This window comes from Nycticebus coucang, chromosome 18, assembly GCF_027406575.1.
Source record: "Nycticebus coucang isolate mNycCou1 chromosome 18, mNycCou1.pri, whole genome shotgun sequence".
In the NCBI taxonomy this organism is placed as follows: Eukaryota; Metazoa; Chordata; class Mammalia; order Primates; family Lorisidae; genus Nycticebus; species Nycticebus coucang.
This window is the reverse complement of record NC_069797.1, coordinates 26,009,564-26,036,767: the sequence shown is the minus strand read 5'-3', so window position 1 is coordinate 26,036,767 and position 27,204 is coordinate 26,009,564. Positions and strand designations below refer to the sequence as shown.

Below are 27,204 nucleotides of genomic sequence, written 5' to 3'. Positions count from 1 at the left end.
GTGATTAGTGAGAGAGAAGATGGGAGTGGAGGCAAGGAATTTGAATTTCACTCTAAGTGGCAGTCAATGTGGAGTCTGGGCAAAGTGACGGGATCACTCTGGCTGTGTGTATGAGTGGATGCAGAAAGACTGTTGTGGCAGTGTCCAGGTGAGCAGTGACAGTGTCTTGTAGTAGGAGGTATTTTGGAAGCAGAGCCAACAAAAACTTGTCAATGCGGTGGTGGAGGCTCAGCACCTATAGCACAATGGTTACAGTGCCAGCCACATACACCAAGGCTGGCAGGTTTGAACACGGCCCAGGCCAGCTAAAACAACATTGACAACTACAACAAAAAATAGCCGGGCATTGTGGTGGGTGCCTGTAGTCCCAGCTACTTGGGAGGCTGAAGCAAGAGAATCACTTAAGCCCAGGAGTTAGAGGTTGCTGTGAGCTGTGATTCCATGGCACTCTACCCAGGGTGACAACTTGAGGCTCTGTCTCAAAAAAAAAAAAAGAAAGATAGAAAGAAATTGGGACTTAGATAACCTGCCAAGAGCACATCAGTAAGTGAACGCTGAGGTTCAAATCCAGAAGGTCAGACTCCAGAGCTTTGCCCTCAGCCCCTGTGCTTACCCCCTCCCTCAGTGCCTGCTGTGTGTATGGCATCATTTAGGGCAGGGCAAATAGGTGAGGTTGAGGTCTGGGACCCCAGAAATGGGGCAGAATCCTACCGCAGCACAGCTGCCCTGCCCAGCGTGCCCACAGTGATGTCAGGAAGGCCGTCACCACTGAAGTCTAAGCCACCAGCCACGGATGTGCCAAAGTAATAAAGTCCTGGGGACACTGTTGAGGCTTGGATCCTCTGTGGAGGGAGAAACACAAGGCGTGGGGGTGAGAGAAATTCTTCCAAAGTGGCCACCGTCCAACCCCAGGGAGCCCTCAATCTAGAAACAGGAAAGAAGGACAAGGTTTCCCAGAGGAAATGGCATCTGAATGGAGCCTCGAAGGGCAATTGGGACTTGATAGGTGAGACTGAAGAAAACAGTGAAGGTTGGGAAGAGCAGGGTCCTCTGAGGAAGCAGCCAGGGGCTACATTTGGGCAATGCAAGGCAGGATGGGATTTGGGTACAAGGAGGGCTGATGTGCACTGCTGGGAGGGGCATGAGCAAAGAGGTTTTTGAAGAAGTGACATAATCAGGACTACCTTTTAGAAATGCCCCTGAAGGTACAAGATGAAAAACGGGAAGAGGAAAAAGCTGGGGGTGAGGAATCCAGGAGATCGATGACAATTCCCAGGCTGGGACAGGGGTGGTGAGGATGGAGAGGAATGGCTGGATTCTCGAGAAACTGGACTTCTGAGGATGCGATGCAGAGACTAACAGGCCCGTGCAGGGTGTCAGAGTGCCTGGGAATTGTCTCAGGTTTCTGGTGTGGGAGATGGAGGAGGATGAAGTCTCATCTCAGAGGAGCAGCAGGTGGGGACGGGGGGAAGAGGAGGTTCTCAGATGGGCAGATAGTGAGATGCCTGGGGCTTTCTGGCGTGAGAGATTGGCAGTGACCCCTGGAGGTGAGTGTTAAGGCATGGAGGGGTTGGATGGGGAACAGAAGCCAGAGAAAGAACAGAAAGAGAGAAGGAGGGGCCCAAGGTAGATTCATGGAAAGTGGGAGATCTATATAGGTCAGGGAAGTTGACATATTTGCCACAACCTGAAGGGACTGCCCACCAGCCTGAAGAACTTCTCCTTGCCTTTACTGGGTACTCCCAATGCCCCAGAGGCCTGCCCAGCACTTAGGACAGGAGCCAACTTGGGGCTCAGGTCAGAGCCCCAGAGAGGTAGGACATGGCCCCATGGGTCACCTGTGAGGGGCTGGCAGACAGGCCACCCCAGCGTCCGTTGTAGATGTACACGCTGCCGAAGCTGGCACCATCATCTGCCCCAAAACCCTCCAGAGGGGCCCCAATGGCAACATCTGTGAGCTGGTCCTGACTGATGTCCCCCACAGTTGCCATGGCAAAGCCAAAGCGGGCATCAATGAACCCAGGGTGCCCACTCAGCGTGTGTGCCAAGGAGAAGGAACCATCCTGTAAAACAAACAAGCCACTCAGCCCTCAAGAAGGGCCACAGAGCGTCCACCCAGGAGGCACGCTCACTGGGCTTATTGATTCTGAGTCTCCAACAGGGAGCCTGGATGATGGTGGAGCCTAGAGACTGGGGTCCTTCTGCCTTCATGTTCATTGTTATTTTATCATCAACAACTGCCCTTGAGTGAGAAAGGGGGAGGGAAGCAGCTCCCACCTAGTGGCTCCCCACCCTGGGCACCACCCCATCACTGCTGGCTGGTGTAAGGCAGGACCAGGGGTCTCCCAGCCTCCTTCACTTCTGTGCCAGGCTGAGTAGCCACAGCCTCAGCCAGCCCATGAGACTAGAGACTCTCCCACCTGCTCATTCAGACGGTACACATAGACTCTGCCTTCTTCTCTGTGGATGTGGTAAAATGGAGCAGCCACCAGTAGGAAGTCCGTGGTCCCATCCATGTCAATATCCACAGGGCACAGCTCAGAGCCAAAATAGGACCCCATCTACAGCCCAGGAGGAATTCAGCTCACAAAGAGGTCCCTTCTCCACCCCTCAGCAAGGCTAGACCCCTGCTTCTACTCTTTTTGGACCACCAAATCTGATTCATTGCAAATCTGTTAGCTCACTGGAGTAACACAGAGATAGGGTGAGCACCCCAGTCCCCCACAATGGGGGGAATCACCTGCAATCAGAAAAACAGCCACATGGGAGCCACTGAGTTCTACTCAGGGGGGCTAAGCTCTGCCCAGGATGGGTGAGGAGTCACTGTGGGCTCTGGCCCTTTACCTTGGGGCCCCCCGGTCCCCCATCTATAAGGGGGGAGGGTCTTCTCCAGCAGATACCTGCTCTCCCTCCAGCGTTGGCAGGAAGCTGGCCTCACCGCTCTCCTTCTGGAGCTCAAACACTGCCCCACGTTGCTTGTGCCGTGGAGCCCCCGCAACGTAGGAGAGGCCACAGGCCTTGTGCAGCACAGCCACAGCATAACCTGGGGCAGGGGTGGTGTGACTGTGAACAGATACTCCCACCGGGCCCTCTCTTGGCCCCCACCTTCCCAGTGGTCATGGGGAGGGGGCCAAAATAGGAAAGTGTTTTCTCACCATGTTAAACCCTGCCACCAGCAAGTGCTTCCAGTTTGGCACTGTCGCAGTCACACACACTGTCCCACCACACACGTATGCACTGTCATATACACAGCTTCGCATACTCATTCATACATATTCCCACCAGGGACCCTGTCCCCAGCCCACCCAGCTTCACCACCACCCCTTCATGGCACGCACACCCAATGAGGACAGAGAAGAAGGGTGAGTGTACATCCACCGAGATTATAATGGAGGGCCCGGCCCTTCCCTAGGCAGTGGCAGGCCATGTTCCCACCAGAAGAGTGATTCTCAACCTCAGGGCCCCAGACCAGGCCCCATCCCTCAGTTCATTTGACTGAAAAGTGCCAGTCCCTAGTGGGAAGCCTAAAGTGCAGCTTAATGCGCAGCCTCCAAATACCTGTCTCAGCCCCGCCCACGGCAGCCTCCAGGCCCGGTCCCCACCCAGGCGGCCCCTAAGCTCCACCCCCATCCAAGTAGCCTCCAGGCCCCGCCCTTACCCAGGTAGCCGTACTGCGCAGCCTCAGCGCCTGCCACTGCAGTCTGGTTCAGGAAGCGGCCCTGGCCAGTGTAAGTGTTGTAAAGCAGCGCTCCCCCAGACCAGTCAAAGGCCCCTACGGCACCGAGCAGCACCTGCCCCTGCAGGGGATGGGGACGGGCCCAACTGAGCACGAGGGACCCAGAGCTCAGCCACAGTGACAACAGGTCTACCGGCCAGCACTGAGAATCTTGCTGGGGGAAGGGGAGTGTTCCATAGCCCAGTGTCAGTGATGCCCACAGGAAGGTGAGATGGTAAACACAGATTTCTGCCTCATACCCATGACCTTATCAGAGCAACTGTGTCTCCAGAAAGTGACCATGGGCCCAGATGTTGAACATTTTTAAAAGTATGATTGAGCAACATAGGGCTTATCTCCTTCTCAGGCTGCCCAACCTGGACCTGGCACACAAGGCCCTCCTCTCCAGTGAAGGTGCTCACTGCTTCCACCAGGCGCAGGGATGGTGTCCCCATGGTGCCTGTAGCTGTCCCTATCTGCAGGGACCAGTGTGCCCTCCAGGAAAAAAGAGCAACTTGCCTGGCAAGCTGACCAGGCCAAACCCTGCTTTAGTGTACAGAACACAGTGATCTCCTGTATCAATATGGCTATTCTTCTACCTATCTCAGGGTCCTGATTAAGGCCAGAAAGCAGAAGTGTTTCCTTTTATCCTAAAATGGCTCCTTCAGAGGCATCACACAGGGAGGGCAGGGCCCTGTTCTGTAAGCCAGGAGTCCCTGGATCTTCCAGGGATTGCTAAGGCCCTTCTGTGGGCCAGACTGCCTGGCAGTGGGTCAGCCCCGTACCTTGTCCAGGATCTGGGCACTGAAGCCAACCTGTGCCAGCTGGTAGTGAAGGGCATCTCCAACTGCACCTGGAAGCCAAGAAGCCCAGTGAGACACGCTGTGGGCCGAGGTGAAGGGAGGGACCGAGTCAGGCAAGGCTCCATCTTGTCCTCACTCCCAGAGGGAACGACACTTGGTAAAGTGGGACAAGCACTGGGCTGAGAGTAGGGACCTAAATCCCCCTCAACAACTACTGGCTGAGTATGCATGGGCAGCTCACTCCCACTTTCTAGCCTCAGTTTACTCATCTGGTAGCTCCTGGGAGAAGGAACTATGTTCCATGAAACAGTTCAGTTGATCAGGGCTTTGGAAGTGAGCAAGAGAAGTGGGGATAGTGTTGCCTTTATAAAGATGAACAGCTGAGGCTCAGTTGATGAGAGTTGCATGGAACACCACATATAAGAAGGACAGAGGTGTAGCAGAGCACAGGGCTTAGGCCTCCTGCTGGGTGTTGAGGGGGCTGGGCCCTGGAGCCCTCACCTTCCATGCGAATGATGTTGTGCTGCAGTTTGCTCAGCAGCCCATCCAGAGCCGAATAGTTGGTCACCTTGAAAGCGTGGGTCTCATCTGGGTCTGAGGCAATCAGCTTCAGTTCCCTGTACGTCTTAGCCTTACTGAATGCCTCCCCCACCTACATGGACACCCAGGGTCAGTAGGCCAGCACTACGGGGGCTGACTGACTTCCCCAAGACCCAAGGGCTCGCCAGGCCCAAGAAGAGAGCCAAGGTCCCTCCACCTGGCCTTCTCGCCCCCTCCATGGCCTCACTTTCTTCCTCCTGCCTTCCCTGCTCCCTGTTGACATACTCTGGGAAAAACTCCAGTGTTACCAGTGTTTTCCTGAACACAACAGGCTCCTTCTTGTCTCTGCACCTGCTATTCCATCTGCCCTGCACACTTCCCCTCTAGGGCCAGTGACTCCGAGGGGCTCAGCCAGGGTCCAAGGGGGACCCTCCTCCAACATTCCTCCCTGATATATAAAATTCCTTTGGGCTCTCCCATCACTATTTGGCTAGTAAGCTGTGGCCACCAGTGAGAAATGAGCCCTCCGTGGGTGGTAGGGGGAACACAGCACATGAGCACATGGGGAGAAAGGAGTGAGTAGTGCAGGGTCTGGGTAAACTGCTTACAGAAGCCCCTGTGGAGACCCCTGGCTCCCCCTGACCCCAAGCTGCACAGGGTCAGGAGGGGCCTCCCAGCTTCCAGCTCTTACCCCAATGGCAAAGCGCTCAACACCCTGCATCTTGGGAGAATTGATGACAGTTGTGAGGTTCAGGGGGTCCTCAAATATGTCACCATCAGTGAGCACCACCATGACTTTGGATGCCTTTTTTCGGGAGCCATGGCTTGGCGTAAAGATGTTGTCTCTAGGCAGGGGAGAGGAAATGAAGAGAATGTTGCCAGGGGGATGGCTGAGCTCTGGGACAGATTTCATTCGCTGGCCTGTATTAGAATTGGGGAGGATTTATGACTCTCCCAAAAAGCCCAAATAAGGTGGTAGTGCCCCTTCTATGTCACACAGCATGATGGGGAGAGGCAGGCTGCACACAGGTGTTCTTCCTGGATGGCACATAGACTACCCCTTTTATGTGTGTGTAGGAATAGTAATGATATTAAAATTTACTATGTGCCAGGCTCTGTTTAAAACACTATACATATTCTAACCCATCTAATCCTCACAAAATCTATGAGGCAAGTATTATTCTCATTTACAAATGCCGAAAATGAAGCACAAAGAAATTCAAGAACTTGCCCCGGGTCACACAAATATAATCTGGAGCTGGGATTTGAACCTGAGTACTCTGCTCTGTTGCCTCTCACAAGAGGAAGGCTGAGGAAGAATTTTTTGGAAGACAGTCCTAGGGTGTTACCCCTTACATTCCCTCTCAGCCAGGGAACCCTGATCCCCTCATCTCACAGTTCTGCCACTGAGACTCTGGGCATGGCCACCCAGCAGACACTCAGGTAATTCCTGCTGCCCTCACACTCACAAGACGTGCTGCATAGCTGAGGCAGTCCTGGTGAGATTCCCCACTTGAATAATGTTCTGGACTCTGGCGAGGGTGGCCGTCATATCCTGGCTGTCCCGAAGGTCAAACTCGGTCTGGATCACTTCTCCATACTGCACCAGAGCAAAGCTGCACTGGAGGGAGGGGCCCAGGAGGAGGAGGAGGTGGGCGAGTTGCCACAGCCAAGGTCACCCCTTCCCGTGTGATGACTCCTGGAAGCAGTGGATGAATCTACTCATTCCACCTCATCCCTGGGCAGAAGATGCTAAAGCAGAGAAATCTCTAAGGAGGGATGGAGAAGGAGATGGCAATGACCCCCAATGAACCACAGACTTCTCCTGACTCCCTGTGTGGTCCCCTTCATACTGACTGCAGGGTTGGCTATGAGACTTCTTTTGACCAATGGACATCAGCAAATGTAATACAATTTGAGACCTGAAAAGTGTTTTCATGCATTAGGTCTTGCTCTCTTAGAATGTTGCTACCATGAAAACGTTGGGCTGGCCTGCTAGAGACACATGGCCCAGATAAGTGAGTAAGGTCATCTTAAGCCATCCAGCCCCAGTCAAGCAACTGGATGCCTGCAGCTACAGGATAACTACAAGCAAGACCAACAGAAGAACCACCAGCTGAGCTCAGCCCAAACTTCTGACCCACAGAATTGTGAGCAAATAAAACAGTTGTTTTGAGGTAATGTGTTGCACAGCAATAGATAAGTGATAAATTATGTGAAGCTCACCTCAAAACACTTCTCATAGAAGTTCTTCATCATGTTGGAGATGAAGTCTTTGGCTCTCTGGAAATCTGGGGGATCAATGCTTCCTGAGCCATCCAGAATGATGGCAATCTCAGTGCCTGGACAAAACAATAAGAAGGTCAGGAGTGGGCACGGGATTTGGGGCAGGCATGAGGAGCAGCATCCCTGCTCCCTGTAGGGCACATGCCCCCACTCAATCCCTGAGGGCTCCAGGAAAAAGTTGTGGAGGCTCCCAAAAGTGAAGCTGGTGTCTCAGAGCAAAGAGAGCTGAACCTGCTCAGGCTCTGACTTGCTGTGTGAGCTGCTTCCCTCACTCCCACTCTCTGGGCCTCAGTTTCCCCACCTGTGAAATAGAGGGGCAGAGCTGGGACTGGCCAGGCCCATAGAATCTAGCCACTACTCCAGAACCCTGGAGGCTACCAGCCTAGAAGTTGGTTCTGACAGCCTCTGGGAGCAACCCAGATCTGCCTCTTCTCACCAGTTTCATCCTCTTCCTCCTCTTCTTCCTCTGGCTCCTCCAGAGCCCGGCGCTGCCTGGCAGTGATCTCATGCTCTCCCATGCTGCCTTCTTTGTTCCTGTGGCAGGCTCCACCATCCACATGTATACCCAGATCCAAGATACTTTCTTTATAAAATACACATGGAATTGCTCAGAGTCAGAAAACCTCTATGTTCACCTTAGGCACGCTCACACGTAGCTCTCCCCTTTCATGAGGGGCCTCCAGCCTGCCCTGCTCCACTCTGGCTGGGTCTCTGTGTCTCTCTACATCTGCCAAGGGCTGGTGCCTCTCCTCAGAGACCCAGGTGAATCTCTTTAGAGCTTTCCAAGGCCAGCAAGTAACCAGTCCTTACCAAGGTCAAGAAAGTTGGCCTGGGCCTGAAGATGGAGATCAGGATCCAATAGGCTACAGGTGCCTGTGAGTTCTGAGCTGAGGCTGTGGGGCTGCCGGGCTGGTACTTGAATGCATACCTGGGGACAGGGGAAGATATGGAGGGGGGAGGCAAGCTAGATCATTTTCATATTGCTTACCCACACCCCTACTATCACCCCTACCCAGAACTCAGTGGCTCAACCAGGCAGGGAGCACAGAAACAGGTAGCTCACCTCTCCCTTGAGGTCAGCCCCTCGGTGGCTGTGCCAGGTCACATGGAATACCCAGGCGAGCCCTGACATCAATACCACAAGTGGTCAGATTAGCAGTCAGCTCTGGGATTGGCACCAGGGAGACAGCAGGGTTCAGCCCCAGTAATAACATGCCAATCAGAACTGGTATCAACACCAGGGTCAATCACGGGTCAGTCCCAGCCTCTCTGAGATCCTCATCCTCCCACCCAGGCACACTCACCAGAACAGTATGGTGGTTCCGGACAACTGTTACTCCCTGGTACCTCCCCTTTGGGATGTGGACATGCTCTGAAACAGTTAAACCCAGGTAAGGAATGAGGGACACTGGGACATAATCCTGGAGCCAACGTCAGAGTGCACAGGGCCATGTTGGTCAGAACCCCATGAGGAACTATTGGTCACTCAGAGCAGCTTCTAGAAAGCTGGAGCAAGGATGCCTTCAGAACAGGCCTGGACACACCCTAGGCAACCAGCCTGTCCCTGGGGCTCATTTATTGATTCATCCAACAAATGCCCCTTGGCATTGGCTCTGAGTCCAGCCTGAAATGACTGAGACCTGGTACTTCTCCTCAAAGGGCTCCTGGCTCAGTGGGGCAGGCAAGGAGAAGCACCGGGTGTGGGTGTGCACAGCACCAGGAGTGTGCAAGGTACTGCAAGGCTGGCTCCATGGACCAAAGAACCTCTAGTCTCAGAGACCCCCACGGGGGACTGTGCCGCACACCCCAGGGGAAGAAGTGGTAGTTCCTTCCTCTGCCTTCTGATTCTGAGTCCCAGTCTCAGAGCCCCTGCTGCACTGTGCATGCATCTGGGCAGAGATCCACTCTGTTCAACTCAGGGCCTCTCATGGAGACAAGGATCATCAGTAAATGTGATTGTCAACTGTGCCTTATGTTGGATGGGGTGAGATGGGTGGAGTCTGGTTAATGAATGAGTCAGGTTCAAACAGCATTTATGGCGTGCCTAATATACACCAGGTGCCGTGGTAGATGCTAGGAGGGTCATGAGGAGACTGGAACAGGTGAAGTTGAACTCCACTGGGGTGTGATGACTTGTATTGGGAAGGTTAGGGTTTGGAATCTGCCATCAACACTAGAGGTGTGACCTTTGGTATACTGGCAGCCAAAAGACTTAGCTACTCTGAACTGTAGCTTCCTCTCCTGTAAATGGTGTGGATCTGAGGGTTAAGAGCAAACAAAGCTCTTCACAGGGTGCCAGGTACACAGTGAGCACTCAGTACCTTTCAGGCGCCATTTCTGTTGGCAGGACTGCATTAGTGGGTGGGCTGGGGGTTAGGATCGGGGTGGGATGGGCTTGCTCACTGGGATGGAAGTCTTGGAGTTGGAGTCTAGGGGTGGATGGGCTTCATTAGGTGGAGCTAGCACTGAAATGATTTGGGTTGGGATATGTGGGATTTCTAGAAAGGGGGGCCTGGGAAGCATTCCCTGGAGCTGGGGCTGACTTACCTACAGGTTGGCAAAGGATTTTGTCCTGGATGAGGGAGCATCGATGCAGAGGCCTTGATGTCCTATTGGTTCTAGGACTGGTGATCAGGAGCCTGAGTGGGAGGGTAGACAGCAAAGCTGAGCTGGCTGACAATCCCCTTTTCCTCCCTGCCTGCCCAGCTATAGTCTTCCCTTTCCAGGCCAATAGGCTCACAGGTTCTCTGGCCGCTATGCAGAAGGCCCCAACCTGGGGAGGCACCCTACCCTGACAGAGATGGGGGTGATACTGGTGCTGACAATCTGGGAGGCCCAGGTGGGTGGATTGCTTGCGTTTATTAGGAGTTAGAGACCGGCCTAACTGCAAGAATGAGACCTCATTTCTATTAAAAATAGAAAAACTAGCCGGGTTGTTGTGCAGGGTACCTGTAGTCCCAGGGAGGCTGAGGTGAGAGATTGCTGAAGCCCAAGAATTTGAGGTTATTGTGAGCTATAACAACACAGGCACTCTACTTAGGGCAACAGACTCTGTCTCAAAAAAAAAAAAAAAGGACTCTGCTCTCTCATGGGGGTACGGATAGGGGGAACCAGGAAGCTACCAGCAACAGAGTTGGTTTTATTGGGGGCAGCCCTGGCTTGAGCACACTGGTGCCACTGTCCTATGGACCAGTCAGCACTGGAGGTTGGGGTTCCTGACTGCAAACTTCTTGTCCCTCACCCCAACCTACACCAGGGAGACAGCAGAGTCCAGCGTCAGCCTAAACACTCTCACTATCCATGCTGCCCAGGGACAGAGACTGAGCTGCTGGGGTTGTTAGCAGGGCCCAGGGCGAGTGGTGGGGGGGAGGGGACCCAGGCTTGGTGGGAACCGTGAGCCAAGCCCAAGGTCTTTATGCTGAAGGCAGTAGGAAGCCACAGACCACGTTATAAAGGGGAAGCACTGGATTAGTGTCTGCTTTCAGAAGGTCACAATGTGGCTGTGGTGAGTTGGGAGACACACTAGAGAGCACAGTATGGGGGGCAGAAATGAGGCACTGTCTCCACTTCCCCAACTCCCTTCACTCTACACTTTTAAAAACTATGAAACATATTAACATATCTGCATGGTTTACACTGCAGGGGTCCTCAAACTGCGGCCTGCAGGCCACATGAGGCGGTGTGATTGTATTTGTTCCCGTTTTGTTTTTTTACTTCAAAATAAGATATGAGCAGTGTGCAATAGGAATTGTTCATAGTTTGTTTTTTTTAAACTATAGTCAGGCTCTCCAATGGTCTGAGGGACAGTGAATTGGCCCCCTGTTTAAAAAGTTTGAGGATGCCTGGTTTACAGAATAGTAATAAAGTCTACACCTGTGTGCACACCCACCTGTCCCCCCAGCTGAATCCAACCCAGGCTGACTTCCACCATCTGATTCAGCTCTTGTCAAGGTCAGCTGTGGTTCCCATATTGCCAAATCCAATGGACCCCTTTCTTTCTTTTTTTTTTCTTGTTTTGAGACAGAGTCTCACTATGTCGCCCTGGGTAAAGTGCCATGGCGTTACAGCTCACAGCAACCTCAAACTCTTGGGCCTCAAAATCCCTAAGTAGCTGGGACTACAGGCGCCTGCTACAACACCCAGATATTTTTTGGTTGCAGTTGTCATTGTTTAGCAGGCCCGGGCCAGGCTCGAACCCACCAGCTTCAATGTATGTGGCCGGCGCCCTACTCAATGAGCTACAAGCGCCAAGCCTTCTTTTTTTTTTTTTTTGACACAGAGTCTCACTCTGTTGCCCAGGGCTAGAATGCAATAGTGTCACAGCAACCTCAAACTGCTGGGCTCAAGTGATCCTCCTGTCTCAGCCTCCCAAGTAGCTGGGACCACAGGTGCCCACCACCATGCCCAATTAATTTTTCTATTTTTAGTAGAGACAGGATCTTGCTCTTTTTTTTTTTTTTTTTTTGGCCGGGGCTGGGTTTGAACCCGCCACCTCAGGCATATGGGACCGGCACCCTATCCCTTGAGCTACAGGTGCCACCCAGGATCTTGCTCTTGCTCGGGCTGGTCTCAAAGTCCTGAGGTCAAAGGATCCTCCTGCCTCTCCCTCCCAGAGTGCTAGGATTACAGGTGTGAGCCACCATGTCCGGCCTCCAATGGACCCCTTTCTATCAGAATTTTCCTCAACTTCTCAGCAGCCCTGAACACAGGTGACCATCTCCTCCTTGAAACTCCTTCTGAACTTTGCCTGTTCTCTCCTTATGCCTGCTCAGACTCCTTTGCTGTCTGAGCTTTAAATGCCATCAGAGTTTTGCGGGGGTTGCCCCGGTATTCCTTATGAGCACTCTCTCCTTAGGGACCCCATCCAATCACCTGGCTTCCACACACCTGTCATTGCTGGGCTCACACCTTTACCTCTGCAGCCCCAGCAACCCACCCCCCCCAAGACATTAGCACAGCACAGTTGTAATAAGCAGAGTAATGGCCCCCCCAGAGAAGTCCACATCCTAATCCCCAGAATCTATTAATATGTTAGCTCTTATGGCAAAAAGGACTTTTTAGATATGGTTAAATTAAGGATCTTGAAACGGGGCTATTGGCTTGGCACCCATAGCTCTGTGGTAAGGCCGCTGGCCACATGCACAGGGCTGGCAGGTTCAAACTGGCCCAGGCCTGCTAAACAACAATGACAACAACTAAAAAATAGCCAGGCATTGTGGTGGGTGCCTGTAGTCCCAGCTACTTGGGAGGCTGAGGCAAGAGAATCGCTTAAACCCAAAGAGTTTTAGGTTGCTGTGAGCTGTGACACCACAGCTCTCTACTGAGGGCGACATAGTGAGACTCTGTCTCAAAAAAGAAAAGAAAGAAAGAAAGAAATGGGAAGATTATCTTGGATTATCTGGATGGGCCTAATGTGATCATAAAGGTCCTTCTAAGAGGAAAGCATCACAAATCTTTCTCAAAGTCAGAGAAAGAACTGTGTGTGAGCTTCAAGTCAGTGACAAGTAAAATATAACGAACAAAAGATTTAGAGATGCTATGCTTTAGGCTGAAAGTTGGAGAAAGGGTCCACAAACCAAGGAATGCAGACAGCCTACAGAAGCCAAAAAAGGAAAAAAAAAAAAAAAGAAGAAGAAGAAAGAAAAGAAAAGAAAACAGGTGGCACCTGTGGCTCAGTGAGTAGGGCGCTGGCCCCATATACTGAGGATGGCAGTTCGAACCCGGCCCCAGCCAAACTGCAACAAAAAAATAGCTGGGCATTGTGGTGAGTGCCTGTAGTCCCAGCTATTCAGGAGGCTGAGGCAAGAGAATCGCCTAAGCCCAGGAGTTGGAGGTTGCTGTGAGCTGTGACGCCACAGCACTCTACTGAGGACAACAAAGTGAGACTCTGTCTCAAAAAAAAAAAAAAAAAAAAAAAAGGGGAAAGGAAACAGAGTCTCCGCTTCTCTCCTAGAGTTTCCAGAAGGAATACAGCTTTGCTGACACCTTCAGGCCTATTTCAGACCTCTGACCCCCAGAACTGTAAGATAACAAATTTGTGTTGTAAGCCACTGAATTTGTGGTACTTGTAGCAGCAATAGGAAACTAATGCAATAGCCAACTGTCATTGTCTAATGGGCATCTCAAACTCAGAATGTCCAAACAGAACCTGAGGTCTGGTCCTCCCAAGCCAGCTCCTTCTCATCTCCCCCACAGCAACAGATGGCACTGTCAACCACTAAGTTCTAAAGCCTGAAGCCCGGGGAGCACTCTTTGCTTCGTTTTCCATGAAGCCCCTACGTCTGATCCAACAATCATACCTATTGGTTCTTTCTCCAGATAATATCTAGAGAGGAGATATTATCTCTTCTCTGCACCTTCTGTGCCACCACCCTGGCCACCATCATCTTTCCCACTCTTACAGTACAGCCTCCTATTATTCTGTGGGGTTTATGTAGTTTTTAATTTACTCACATGATTTATACCACATCTCTCCCATCAGTGGTGGCCTCAGTTACTTGGAGAGCCAGTCACCAGCACTTTCCCGCCTCAAGCCTCCCACCTAACTGTTCCCTCCACCTGGTACCCTCACCTCCCACTCTCCCCAAGGTTGCCTTATTCTCATCCCTGTGCCTCACTCAATGTCACCTCCTCAAAAATGCTGTCTCTAACCATTCCCACCTCAACCCAGTTACTCTGCTTAGAGTCGCCTTGTTGTATTTCCTTCTCTGAACTTGTCACCATCTGATCGTATCTTGTTTAATCGGGTTTCCTTGCTTATCATCCATCTCCCCCACTAGACAGCAAGTTCCCTAAGGAGCTGTCTTTATTGTTCCCTAGGCTATTCCCAGAGCCTGGAACAATGCCTGGCATGGCGCAGGGGCGCAGTGAGTATTTGTTGAATGACTATTGAGCTACAGCCCAGGCAACAGCTGAGGGGGCTAATCTGGGGCAGGACTGAGGGGTGGAGGGTGCATCTGAGATCTGCTCCTCAGTGCAGGCTCTGCAGCTGAGCCCTCAAACTAGGTCACCTCAGCAGCCCTGCTTCTCTCCCCAGACCCCTCCCCAGCCTGAGCCCCAGCCTTGGGCCCTGCACTCCATTTCCTTCTCCCCCACAAAGGGTGGGCTCAGAACTGGGCTCCACCCCAGGCCACAGCTTATGGGGAGGGGGGTGCAGGCCTGGAACAGTCTCTGCTCTTCCTCCTCTCCAGGCCTCTGTCCAAGCTGCTTCCTCCACCTGTCACCTCCTTCTGCTGCAGGACCTGCCAGCTCCTCAAGAAGCCTTCCCAAAGGAAAATGCAACTTGGTTCCCTCCAGGGCCTGCCCTATCCCCAGATTATGAGTTCCCAAGAAACCACCAGGTACAGCTGTGCAGGATGAGCACTGGAGATCCCCAGGAATGCCACTCATCTAATGTGCCTGGGCCCAATCTGAGCTACTTCTGCTCCCCATCTCTTTTGCCCCCACAACTGGAAGCACTGACCAGCTATGACAGAGTACTGGCCATCAGCTGACAGCCCAGGGCCCCTCTTACACCCTGGGCTCTAGCCTATCCCTGTTCTCACATTCTATTTCTAGGTCTCCCAGGGGTCTCCTGGGCTGCTTTACATCCCACCCACCACAACCTGGGTCAGTCAAAGCCCATAATACTGCCAGCCCTGGTTTGTTTTATCTTAGGGGGAAAGAGTGTGAGGGAGTGAGATGATATGTCATCCTCAAACAAGAGCTCAGCCCTCTGCTCTCTCTATGTCCCAGGACAGCCAGCCAGCGCATTTCCTGCCCCGTGCAGCGGGCTGGGCCATAGTCTCAGACTCATCACCCACACCACAGGAACCCAGAAGTGCCTCCCACCACATCCTCCTCACAACACGTTCAAACCTGTGAGCCCCCACTCTGCTTCAGCAGGTGTTCAGGGAGGTTTTTGTGTGGTCTCTCCCTGCACCTGTTGGTGGGCTCAGGGTCCTCTGCACCAGGGCTTCAGACTCCCTCATGCACCTTGGCCTTTAGGTTTCTGAGGGAGGAGACACTGAAGTGTGTGGGCCTGGAACTGGGGAGGGCTTCACTGGGGTATTGGGAGAGGCGATTGGGAAGGAGACCGTCACAAATAATTCAGACTGAAACCTATGCATGCATGGCAAGCACCTTGGAAATGTGAAGACTGAACCATTGCACAACCCTCGTGAACCCAGCAATTGCACTCCCAGCATGTGCCCAAGAGGAAGAAGTACACTTGTCCCTTTAAAGAAAGTGCACAATGGGATGGCGCCTGTGGCTCAAGGAATAGGGCACCGGTCCCATATGCCGGAGGTGGTGGGTTCAAACCCAGCCCTGGCCAAAAACCACAAAAAAAAAAAAAAGAAAGTGCACAAGGCCGAGCACGGTGGCTCACACCTGTAATTCTGGCACTCAGCGAAACCAAGGCAGGTGGATTGCTTGAGCTCAGGAGTTGGAGACCAGCCTGAGCAAGAGCAAGACCTCAACTCTACTAAAAATAGAAAAACTAGCTGGGCATTGTGGCAGGTTCCTATAGTCCTAGCTACTTGGGGGGCTGAGGCAGGAGCCACACGACATTTCTCAGTTCCTTGACCTTACTCAGGCTGGCCTCCGGCTTTCAACCAAGCTCTTTCTCTCTGCTTGGACTTCCCATTCCCATGCCTTCTCACACCAACTCCCTCTCATTGCCCAGGTCCTGGTGGGGATGCTGAAGAACACACCTGCCTCTATGTCCCTCTCCCTGGACAACCACTATCAGAGCTGCCCTGGCTCTCGTCATTGTCTGACCTGTGTGTTTCCCTCATGAGCCCCAGTGACCATGTCTCCTTCACTATCTTATTCCCCAAACGTGGCCTGGCATTGAGCACAAGCCCCCAACGTGCTGCTGAGTGGATAAACAAATCAACTCTGCTCTCACCACTTAAATAAATCTAATGGTTACTAGACTTTTCACCACACAGCTGAGAAAACCAAGGTCCAAATTGGGTCTCTGAATGTGCAGGAAAAATCACACTCACTTTTTCCTATAGTCTCATAATACAAAATACTTCTGTGACCTCAGATATGAGGGGTTTTTCCCACACACACACCAAGCAAGGGGTCCTTCAGCAGCCAACACCAGCTGGGTGTCCTCTAGTTCAATTCAGCGCTGACACTGTGTACCTGGAGGTAGCATCAGACCCCACAGGTTGAGGGCTCAGTCCCATCAGACTTCCCTCCATCTGGCTCAGCACCCATAGCTCAGTGGTTAGAGCACCAGACACATGTACTGGAGCTGGTGGGTTTGAACCCGGTCCAGGCCTGCTAAACAACAATGACAACAACAACAACAGCAACAAAATAGCCGGGCGTTATGGCGGCACCTGTAGTCCCAGCTACTCGGGAGGCTGAGGCAAGAGAATCGACTAAGCCCAGGAGCTGGAGGTTGCTGTGAGGCAAGAGAATTGTTTAAGCTCAAGAGTTTGAGGTTTCTGTGAACTGTGATGCCATAGCACTCTACCGACATAATGAGAATCTGTCCTAAAAAAAAAAAAGACTTCTCTCCACCTCTGATGCTAATCTCAAGCCCCGTGCTTCTGACTTGTGCTTCTGACCAACTGGCTGTCAGGGTTCCCACGATTCCCTCCTGAGGTTTGATTAATTTGCTAGAGCAGCTCACAGAAATCAGGGCAATATTTATGTCTACTGGTTTATTATTAAGAATATTACATGAGTGGTGTCTGTAGCTCAGTGGGTAGGGCGCCAGCCCCATATACCGAGGGTGGCAGGTTCAAACCCAGCCCCGGCCAAACTGCAACAAAGAAATAGCCGGGTGTTGTGGCAGGCACCTGTAGTCCCAGCTACTCAGGAGGCTGAGGCAAGAGAATCGACTAAGCCCAGGAGCTGGAGGTTGCTGTGAGCTGTGTGATGCCACGGCACTCTACCGAGGGTGATAAAGTGAGACTCTGCCTCTACCAAAAAAAAAAAAGAAGAAGAATATTACAAAGGAAGAGATGCAAAAGGCCAAGGTCAGGAAAGGAAGCTTTTACACCCTCTCTGGATGCACCTCCCTCCAGGAACCCCCACGTGCTCTGCTATCCAGAAGCTCTCCAAACCCTGTGTTTTGGGGGTTTTATTGATGCTTGGTTACATAGGTATAATTGATTAAATCATTAGCTCTTGGTGATCAACTTAATATTCTGCCCCTCGCCTCCCAGAGGTTGGTGGGGTGGGACTGAAAGTCTGGACTCTCTAATCCTGCCTGGGTCTTCCCAGTGACCAGTCACCATCCTGAAGCTACCTAAGGGACTGCCAGCCACCAGTCAACTCATCGGCATACACAAAGACATTTACTACTTTGGAGATGCCAAGAATTTTAGGAGTTATATTCCAGGAAACAGGACCAAATATATGTTTCACTTGGGTAGCTTGACATAAAAGTAAATCATGAGGATATAGGGCCTCAGAGGGTACCTGGCAGAACCCAAGAAACGGGCACAGGGGATCTGAAAACATTGACAAGCAGGGACCCCATTATTGTTCAACTTCAGGGCTCCATGGAGGGTGGTTCTTAGGCATCCAGCATGCCAATCGGAAGCACAGGTTAATGCCACCTCTACACGGAAGCCCTCCTTGATTGCCCGTCTAAAGCTGCCCTTCTCCATATCATTCTCAAAGCTGCTAACCACCTGATGTTTTCTTGCTCATTGATTTGTTTCTATTTTTATCCTGGCCTGGATGATCCCATGACCATCAACTTATTTGTAATGTTGTAAAATAGATACTTGGTCTCCAAATACCAAATATATATTTCACAGCATCACAGGATCCAAGCCTACTTGGCTGGAGGGATCATGGCCCAAGTCTCAGGGCCTCTGAAGCCACTTCAGAAGCCACCTCTGCCCACCCATCCTCCACCAAGCAGGGCTTCTGCTCTGCTCAGCCAGGCCCCTGAGCACCCCACCTAGCTCTGCTCCCAAACCTGTGTGGACTTGGGCTTACCTGCTCATATATGCTGGGTAGAAAGGAAACCCTTGACCACAGACCCAAAAGCAAAGCAGTGTTTTGGGTTGGGGACACAACCAGATTGGGGCTAGGGTTGAGCCTGGCTTGGTAGCAGGGATGGCACAGAAAAAGCCCCATGACCATCAACAAAAAAAGTGGTCCGGGAAGGCATGACTACTTTAGATTACTGAAATGAGTCTCAGGTGACCTTCACTTCAGAGCTTCTCCTCACTAAAGACGAGCTCCTCCCTCAGTGTGCCACCGTTACCACCACCTGACACAACCCCCACTTTGCTCATTTCCATCATCGGCCTCTCTGGCCAACACGTAAGCTCCCTGAGCCTAGGGGCTTCTGTTTGCCTTGTCACGATGCCTTGAAGGCCATTACAGGGGCATCTGCAGGGCCTGGCACATGCTACATGACCCATAAATATTTGTTGAGTGAATGACCATTGTATATATAATTCAATAATTTACCTTTTTCTTTTCTTTTTTTTTTTGAGACAGAGTCTCACTCTGTAGCCCTGAGTAGAGCTGTAGTGTCAAAGCTCACACAACCTCAAACTCCCGGGCTCAAGTGATCCCCCCCTCAACCCCTGCCTCGCCTTCCAAGTAGCTGGGACTGACTACAGGAGTCTTACCACAATGCCCAGCTAGTTTTTCCATATTTAGTAGAGATGAGGTTGTTCTTGCTGAAGCTGGTCTCAATCTCTTGAGCTCAAGCAATCCACCGGCCTCTGCTTCCCAGAGTGCTAGGATTACAGGCGTGAGCCACCGCACCCGGCCCAATACTTTACCTTTTTCATCTCACAGTGTTTCCAGATTAACCAGGTTAATAACCATTACTCTACTTTCATTCATTTGACCTGCTTTTAGTACTGTATCATATGAGTCACATCTTACTTCTCCCCTTATCCTCATGATGAATACATTCAGACTTTCGCTATTCCAAGCAATGCTACAATAAACTTTTTTACATGAGCCTGAGAATTTCTCTAGAGTGGAATTTGCTGAATCAAAAGCCACATGCACCCTCAGCTTCACCAGATATGGCAAAATTGCTCTCCAAGGTGATGATATCCATTTATACCCCCCCACCCCACACTCCTGTGTTACCACATCCTTTTTTTTTTTTTTGTAGAGACAGAGTCTCACTTTATGGCCCTCGGTAGAGTGCCCTGGCCTCACACAGCTCACAGCAACCTCCAACTCCTGGGCTTAAGCAATTCTCCTGCCTCAGCCTCCCGAGTAGCTGGGACTACAGGCGCCCGCCACAACGCCCGGCCATTTTTTGGTTGCAGTTTGGCCGGGGCTGGGTTTGAACCCTCCACCCTCGGTATATGGGGCCGGCGCCCCACCGACTAATAGCACTATGTGGTCAGATTCTACATTTTTTGCCTGTCTAATGGTGGGTACGGATGATATTTGTAAAGCTTAAGGCAATGCATATTGAGCATTAACTTGACCAGAAAGTGTGCTTTTATGTCCCTGGCCCACAGCCTAAGTCTTACCCATTACTCTTTGGTGCCTCATATTTTCAATTTTTTCTGTTATTTTTGTGTCCAAATTTTGTATGTTGAGCAAGTGTTACTTTTGTAAGGAACAAAACTTTATTTAAAATAATTTTTAAGTCTCCTCTCCCCCTAGAGTGGAGCGGAGACAGACCCAGGGATGAGAGGAGACCAGGGCTCCATGCGCTCCACCAACTGGCATGTTGCTCACAGCCTCTGACATCACCCTTTCTCCTGTGTGTCCTTCTGAAAGAGAAAGGAGTTTCTCCCCAGACTGTGGGGGGTGGAGCGCCAAGGCCTTCTCTAGGGCCCAGCTCAGACTCCTGGAAGCCCCCTCAGTCCTCAGGCCTCCTGCCTCCCTGGACCCCACTCACCAGGTCTGGTTGGTCCTGGGATCTTGGTGCAGAAGGGAGCTGAGCACAAAAGGTGCCCCTCCCTCGGGTGTGACCCAGGGCCAGGCCACATCCACATTGAAGGCCATTACAGAGGCCAGGCCTGTAAGGAAAAAAGGAACATTTAATGAAAGAGGACCTTTACTCCCATTAAAACATCAAATCCTGTGGAGTTATTAACCCTGTTTTATAGTTGAGAAAAGTGAGACTTCCCAAGGATCTTACAGGACTGAATACAAGTATAACTGATCCAGAACCTCTGACCCTCCTACCCAGCCCAGCTATGGCAGCACCAGAGCCCCCTCTCCCAGAAGGCTTTCCTTGGCTGTCCTACCTCCTCACCCTTCCTACTGTCACCGCTGTTTCTCCTACCAAAGTTAGAGTAGACCATGAGCCTCAGGGAGGGCCTGCATATGTTTCAGCTATGCAAGCCCCCTCAAGTGACCCAAAAGAAAATACATGTCCTCAAAAATACCTGTATCTCAAGTTAACCGATGAGAAGCCATTAAAAATACACCTGCACAGAATGCTTTACAGGACCTTTATGCATAACACCTCCCAACTGGACAATGTCCACCAAAGGGAGAACGGACAAAGTACTGTAGTTCATACAGCAGAATACTACTCCAGAGGAAAAAGAAATGATAACTGATACAGCAACAGGGTGAATCTCAAAAATCATTATGCCAACTGAAAGAAGCCTTACATAAAAAGGTGTCTACTGTACAATTCTATTTATATGATGTTCTAGATCAGCAAAACCAATCTATAGTAAACACCAATTGGTTGAGGGGTAATGAGAATGAATCAAGAAAGCAATAGAAGATGCTTTCTGGGGTGATGGAAATACCTTTTTTTTTTTCCCCTTGGGACAGATTCTCACTTTGTCACCCTCACCCTTGGTAGAGTGCTGTGGTATCATAGCTCACAGAAACCTCAAACTCTTGAGCTCAAGTGATCCTCTTGCCTCAGCCTCCTGAGTAGCTGGGACTGCAGGTGCCCACCACCATGTCCAGTATTTTTAGAGATGGGGTCTCGCTCTTGCTCAAGCTGGTCCGGAACTCCTGAGGTCAGGCAATCCACCTGCCTCTTCCTCCCAGAGTGCTATGATTACAGGCATGAGCCACCATGCCTGGCCAGATGGAAATAGCTTGTATCTTGATAGGAGTTTGGATTACAAAAGGATGTTCATCTGTCAGAACACACCAAATGGTCCACTTACAACTTGTCCATTTCACCGTATGTAAATGTTACAAAAATTTTAAACTCTAGGTGATATGTATATTGAAATGTTTAGTGTAGGAGCTGGAGCACCATGCTTATGGGAGCGGTCACTGGTTCTTAAGGGAGGCACTAGGAGTGGGATAATCTCCCGGCTGGCAAGGAGATGTTTTGCAGCCTGGAGACAAGCCCTCAAGCAACTTCATGAGATAAGATTAGTCACTGGTTAGTAAGCAGGTGTTGAACCTTGAATATATTGGGTGCACCCAATCTCTAAAAATAGCTGGACATTGTGTTAGGTGACTGTAGTCCCAGTTACTTGGGAGGCTGAGCAAGAGAATTGCTTAAGCCCAAGAGTCTGAGGTTGCTGTGACTTATGATTGCCTCACACTGCAAAACATCTCCTTGCCAGCCGGAGATTATCCCACTCTCTCTCTCTCTCTCTCTCTATATATATATATTTTTTTTTTTTTTTTTTTGAGACAGAGTCTCACTCTGTCACTCTAGGTAAAATACCATGACATTATAGCTCATAGAAACTTCAACTCTTGGGCTCAAGCCATCCTCTTGCCTCAGCCTCCTGAGTAGCTGGGACTACAGGCACCTACCACAATCCCTGGCTAGTTTTTCTATTTTAATGGGGTCTCCCTCCTGCTACGGCTGGAAGTTTTTCTATTTTTAATAGCAACAGGGTCTTGGTCTTGCTCAGGCTTGTCTCAAAGTCCTGAGCTGAAACCATCCATCCACTTCAGCCTCCAAGAGTGCTAGGATTACAGGCATGAGCCACCATGCTTTTTTCCTAACTTTTTTATAAGGAAAAAGAAGAATTACACACACACACAAATATGTTTTTCACTCACTGGTGTAATACCCAGCAAAAAGACCTCTAAAGGCCTCTAACTGTCTCAGCCTGAGTTCCCCCTGGCCCCCAGCAAAATCCGGGAACAGGTTTCAGAATAGAATAAGGAAGTTCCCTGAGTTCCTGAAGACTTCTAGCCACAGGTAAAACAATAGTGAAAACTTACTCAAGCAGAGTTTCCCAAGCTACTGAGTCTCCCAAGCTGTCCCAGTGCCAACCGCCATGCTGTAGCCCCCTAACTGTAACCCCGCCCTGAGCTAACCACCATGTTCTGTTTCTGTGCTTGCTTGCCTGACAACACAGCACAAAAATGGTATAAAAATCAGCCTACTCCCCATTTCACGGCCGCCTGCCCTTTTGGGCAGTGGCCCCCTACGCAGGTGTAATAAATCACCATCTGATTTATACCTGAAATGGAGTCCAAGTTTTTCTTACAGGTGGCAATGGGTACAACACTGGGAAGATATAATAGTGTAAAATCCAACTGGGAGGCCAGGTGCAGTGGCTCATGCATGTAATCCTAGCACTCTGGGAGGCCAAGACAGGTGGATTTTTTGAGATCAGGAGTACAAGACCAATCTGACCAAGAGGGAGACTTCATCTCTACTAAAAATAGAAGAACTAGCCAGGTATTGTGGCAGGTGCCTGTAGTCCCAGCTACTGAAGAAGCTGAGGCAAGAGGATTGCTCAAGCCCAAGAGTTTGAGATTGCTGTGAGCTATGATGCCATGGCACTCTATCCAGAGCAACAGAGTGAGACTGTCTAAATAAATAAATAAATAAATATCTGTATGCACCCAATAACATCACTTCTAAATATATAAAGCAAAAATTCACTGGATTAACAGGATTAATAAAAACACAACAATAAAAGTAGGAGACTTTAATGCATTTATACATCTGAAAAAAAAAATAATTAACACACTTGACCGGATAAAACTTTACCTAACAATGGCGAAATAAACATTTTTGTCTATACATGAACCATTTACCAAAATTGATCACATCTTGGGTCACAAAGCAAGTATCGGTAAATATCAATGGATTGAAATAACTCAGAATATGTTTTCTGACTATAGTAGAATTAAGATCAATCCCAAAAAATGTATCAATAACCAAAAAAAACTAGAAAAATCTGAATTTCTTGGAAATAAAGCAGTGCATTTCTAAACAGGATCAGAGATAAAATCACAATGAATATTCTAAGGTATTGTGAACTAAATGAGAATTAAGATATGACAAATCGCCTGTGGGGTGGCACCTGTGGCTCAGTGAGTAGGGCACCAGCCCCATATACCGGAGGTAGCAGGTTCAAACCTGGCCCTGGCAAAAAAAAAAAAAAAAAAAAAACTACAAAAAAAAAAAAGATATGACAAATCAAAATTTGTGGGATACAGTTAATGAAGTGCTTAGAGGAAATGTACAGCCTGAAATGCATATGTTAAAAAAGAAGGAAATCTGAAAATCAGTTATCTAAGCTTCCATCTCAAGAAGCTAAAAGAATAGCAAATCAGAGAAAGGAAATATAGGAGGAATAAAGATATGAATATGTATCAATGAAACAGAAAATTCACAATGCTGAAGTTTTTTTTAAGATTTTAAAAACTGATAAAACTCTAGAATATTAAACAAGAAAAAAACATAGAACACAAAAATTACCAATATAAATAACATAGGCAACATCATAGCAAATGCTAAGACATTTAAAAAATGAGATGGTATTGGCTCGGCACCTATAGCTCAGTGGCTAGGGCACCAGCCACATACACCATAGCTGGCAGATTCGAATCCAGTCCAGGCCTGTCAAACAACAATGACAACTCCAACCAAAAAACAGCCAGGCATTGGGGCAAGCACCTGTAATCCCAGCTACTTGGGAGGCTGAGGCAAGAGAATCACTTAAGCCCAAGAGTTGGAGGTTGCTATGAGCTGTGATGCCATGGCATTCTACCAAAGGTGACATAGTGAGACTCTGTCTTAAAAAAGGAAAAGAAAAAGGAAAAAGGGATCAGGCAACATCATTCAGTGTCTACAAAATCAAAAACGAAACAAAAACTTCCCATGAAGTACAACTACTCCTATTCTGTAAACCAGAAAAAATTGCCCTGGGGGTCCTCTTAGTGAACCCTGAAAGAACAAACATCATACCCCAAGTCTCCCAGAGTTTTATCTGTGTGCTTCCTGCCATGGCCCCAAACACAGAAAACACTGCCAGATGTACACTCTTCCTTGTTTGGGGGTCACAGATCCCTCTGGGAACCTGATGAAGGCATCAGGCCCTTCCCGACTCCCCAAGTGCACATTTGTACAAGATTATCCCGTCCTGAAGTGCTTTGCCCCCAGACTTCCTCCTCCTCCTCACCATTCACCTCCCCAGGAAAGGCTTTCCTTACCTCCAGACTTTTGTCTAAAGACCAGGGGGAAGATCTTATACAATGTGCACTTGAGGAGTTGGGAAGTGCCCGATGCCTTCAGAAAAAAGTCCAGGCTTCCCAACTGACATCCACAGCTCCTTCCTACCCAGTTCAGTACATCCTCTGCCAGGTATGCCCTGGGGCTCCTCTATAACCCACTGCCTGAACACCCTTGGCACACTCCTGTCTCTGGGCCTTTGCACAAGCTGCTCTCTCTACCCAGCATGCCCTCCTCACCACCCTCCTGTCTCCATCTGCAAAGCCCAGCCTTTGCCACCCTGCTCAGCCAGCCGTGAGTCTGGAGCCAATCCAGACTCTGTTAGAGGAACCCACTGGCCCCTGAGGCCCCTCAGCATCCTGCAGTGTCTCTGGCTCTGATTAAATCTTGTCTGGATCAGAGTGATCTGTGATTAAGTCTGTCTCCCCCAAACTGTGATCTGATCTGAATCATCTATGACACCCCCAACCACAAAGCCCAGCTCAGCACAGGGCCAGGCCCCAAAGAGGCAGAAAATGCTCTGGAAATGTCAGAGCGGCCAGATATTCCTATCCCTCCCGTACCTCCATATCTGTTTTCTTTTCTTTTTTTTCTTTCTTTTTTTCTTTCTTTTTTTTTGTGAGATAGAATCTCACTATGTCACCCTCAGTAGAGTGCCGTGGCATCACAACTCACAGCAACCTCAAACTCTTGGGCTTAAGTGATTCTTTTGCTTCAGCCTCCCAAGAAGCTGGGACTACAGGTGCCTGCCACAACGCCCAGCTATTTTTATTTATTTTTTTGTTGTTGTTGCAGTTGTTTAGCTGTTGTTTAGCTGGTCTGGACCAGGTTTGAACCCACCACCTGCGGTGTATGCGGCTGGTGCTGTAACCACTGTGCTACGGGTGCCGAGCCCCCATATCTGTTTTCACTTTGTTCAACTGAGGGATCTTGGTGCAAGAACCCTGAATAGGTAGGAAAGGGGAGGAGACAAGCTGATACCCAAGCCCTGCTGCCTTCTGGGCACCATGCTGGGTACTGAGGCTTGGAGAGGTGGAGCAATTTGCTCATGGCCATCAGCAAATCCAATGCAAGGTCTGCTTGATTCCAATGCCTTTAATAAAAGCTGGAAGCTTTGGGCCAGGCACAGTGGCTCATGCCTATAATTCTAGCACTCAGTGAGGCCAAGGAGGGTGGATTGCCTGAGCCCAAGAGTTCGAAATAGCCGGGCGTTGTGGCAGGCGCCTGTAGTCCCAGCTACTTGGGAGGCTGAGGCAAGAGAATCGCTTAAGCCCAGGAGTTGGAGGTTGCTGTGAGCTGTGTGAGACCACGGCACTCTACCGAGGGCCATAAAGTGAGACTCTGTCTCTACAAAAAAAAAACAAAAAACAAAAAAAAGAGTTCGAGACAGCCTGAGCCAGAGTGAGACCTCGTCTCTTAAAAAAAAAAAATAGTTGGGCGTTGTGGCGGGCCTCTGTAGTCCCAGCTATTTGGGAGGCTGAGGCAAGAGAATTGCTTAAGCCCAAGAGTTTGAGGTTGCTGTGAGCTGTGACGCCAGGACACTTTACCAACGGTGACAAAGTGCGACTGTCTCAAAAAAAAAAAAAGCTGGAAGCTTTGATGTCTTGTAAAACAGAGAGAAGGCAAGGTCACAAAGGGCCCTGAGAGGCCAGTCACTATTCTCTTCTGTAAGCTGAGCTGGTGATTAGGTCAGCAGGAACCTCCCATGGAGGCCCAGTGGCCTGAGAACCTGTGTGTGTTTGTGTGTATTGGGGGAGTGGGGTCACTGCATTCACTGAGCTTTCCCTGAGAGCCAGCCGAGGCCTGGGGACTGCAGGTGTGGCTCACTTGGCTGGACCACACTCTGTGGAGGCCCTTGACATTTTTTTCATCTTGGCCTGTGCTGCCCTTAGAGCAGGTAACCCTTCCTGCTATACTTCCCACTGAGACTCAGGGAAAATAGCACCATCGTGGCAGACAGTCCTGAGTTCAAGACTTTGGGCCTATCACCTCTCTTCAGTGTCCCCCTCTGAGATACCAGGCTATGCAGATCAAACAGAGCCAATGCCGGGCTGGTGTCTGACACCAGGGAGGCTTAGCGTGTGGCTGCTGATGCTGGAGAGTTATAACCGCAGCCCCCATCACATGCTGTCAGACACCAGGGCCCCCTGCTGTGCCAGAGTCTGTCACCACACCAGCCACAAGGCTACCTCCCCAAGCTGTCCCCAGCCACATAGGCCCGCTGAGTCAGACAGATGCCCCTCTATTCTGTCAGCTACCACTGCCCCCCCTCGAGCACCTTCCCCTGTCACACTGGGCATGTTAGACTGACATTTTCATGGAACAGTAAGTCATCACTGTCCCAATTTAGGAAATCCAGGCCCGAGGGGTGTGGTTTGCCCAAATTTATACAAGGAGCTGGGTGTAGGGCTAGACTCAGTGTCCTGACACCCAGCCCGGAACACACAGAAAGGCCTTGTGGGGGATCACATCTCAGAACTGTCTGAAGAGCATTCTGAAGAGCATGTATC

The 27,204-nt window shown here is 50.2% G+C and overlaps 2 protein-coding genes across 2 annotated transcripts in view; both read right to left on the bottom strand.

Annotated features, from left to right (window-relative positions):
* Nucleotides 1-27,204, bottom strand: part of ITGAE (integrin subunit alpha E) — a 64,491-nt gene that overhangs the window by 34,213 nt on the left and 3,074 nt on the right. Inside the window, exons 2-16 of the mRNA XM_053570724.1 lie at nt 20,186-20,306; nt 9,892-9,983; nt 8,649-8,716; nt 8,155-8,272; nt 7,781-7,927; nt 7,285-7,400; nt 6,528-6,679; nt 5,750-5,903; nt 5,020-5,170; nt 4,501-4,568; nt 3,659-3,797; nt 2,901-3,043; nt 2,421-2,561; nt 1,839-2,063; nt 712-842 (exon numbers count right to left, since the gene is read on the bottom strand). Of these exons, the coding sequence (XP_053426699.1) occupies nt 712-842; nt 1,839-2,063; nt 2,421-2,561; nt 2,901-3,043; nt 3,659-3,797; nt 4,501-4,568; nt 5,020-5,170; nt 5,750-5,903; nt 6,528-6,679; nt 7,285-7,400; nt 7,781-7,927; nt 8,155-8,272; nt 8,649-8,716; nt 9,892-9,983; nt 20,186-20,306 (1,966 nt within the window). The remainder of the gene's footprint in view (nt 1-711; nt 843-1,838; nt 2,064-2,420; nt 2,562-2,900; nt 3,044-3,658; nt 3,798-4,500; nt 4,569-5,019; nt 5,171-5,749; nt 5,904-6,527; nt 6,680-7,284; nt 7,401-7,780; nt 7,928-8,154; nt 8,273-8,648; nt 8,717-9,891; nt 9,984-20,185; nt 20,307-27,204) is intronic.
* NCBP3 (nuclear cap binding subunit 3) overlaps nt 20,222-27,204 on the bottom strand; it is a 60,608-nt gene continuing 53,625 nt past the window's right edge. Inside the window, exon 15 of the transcript XR_008375683.1 lies at nt 20,222-20,306. The gene's annotated coding sequence lies outside the window, so the exon portion shown is untranslated. The remainder of the gene's footprint in view (nt 20,307-27,204) is intronic.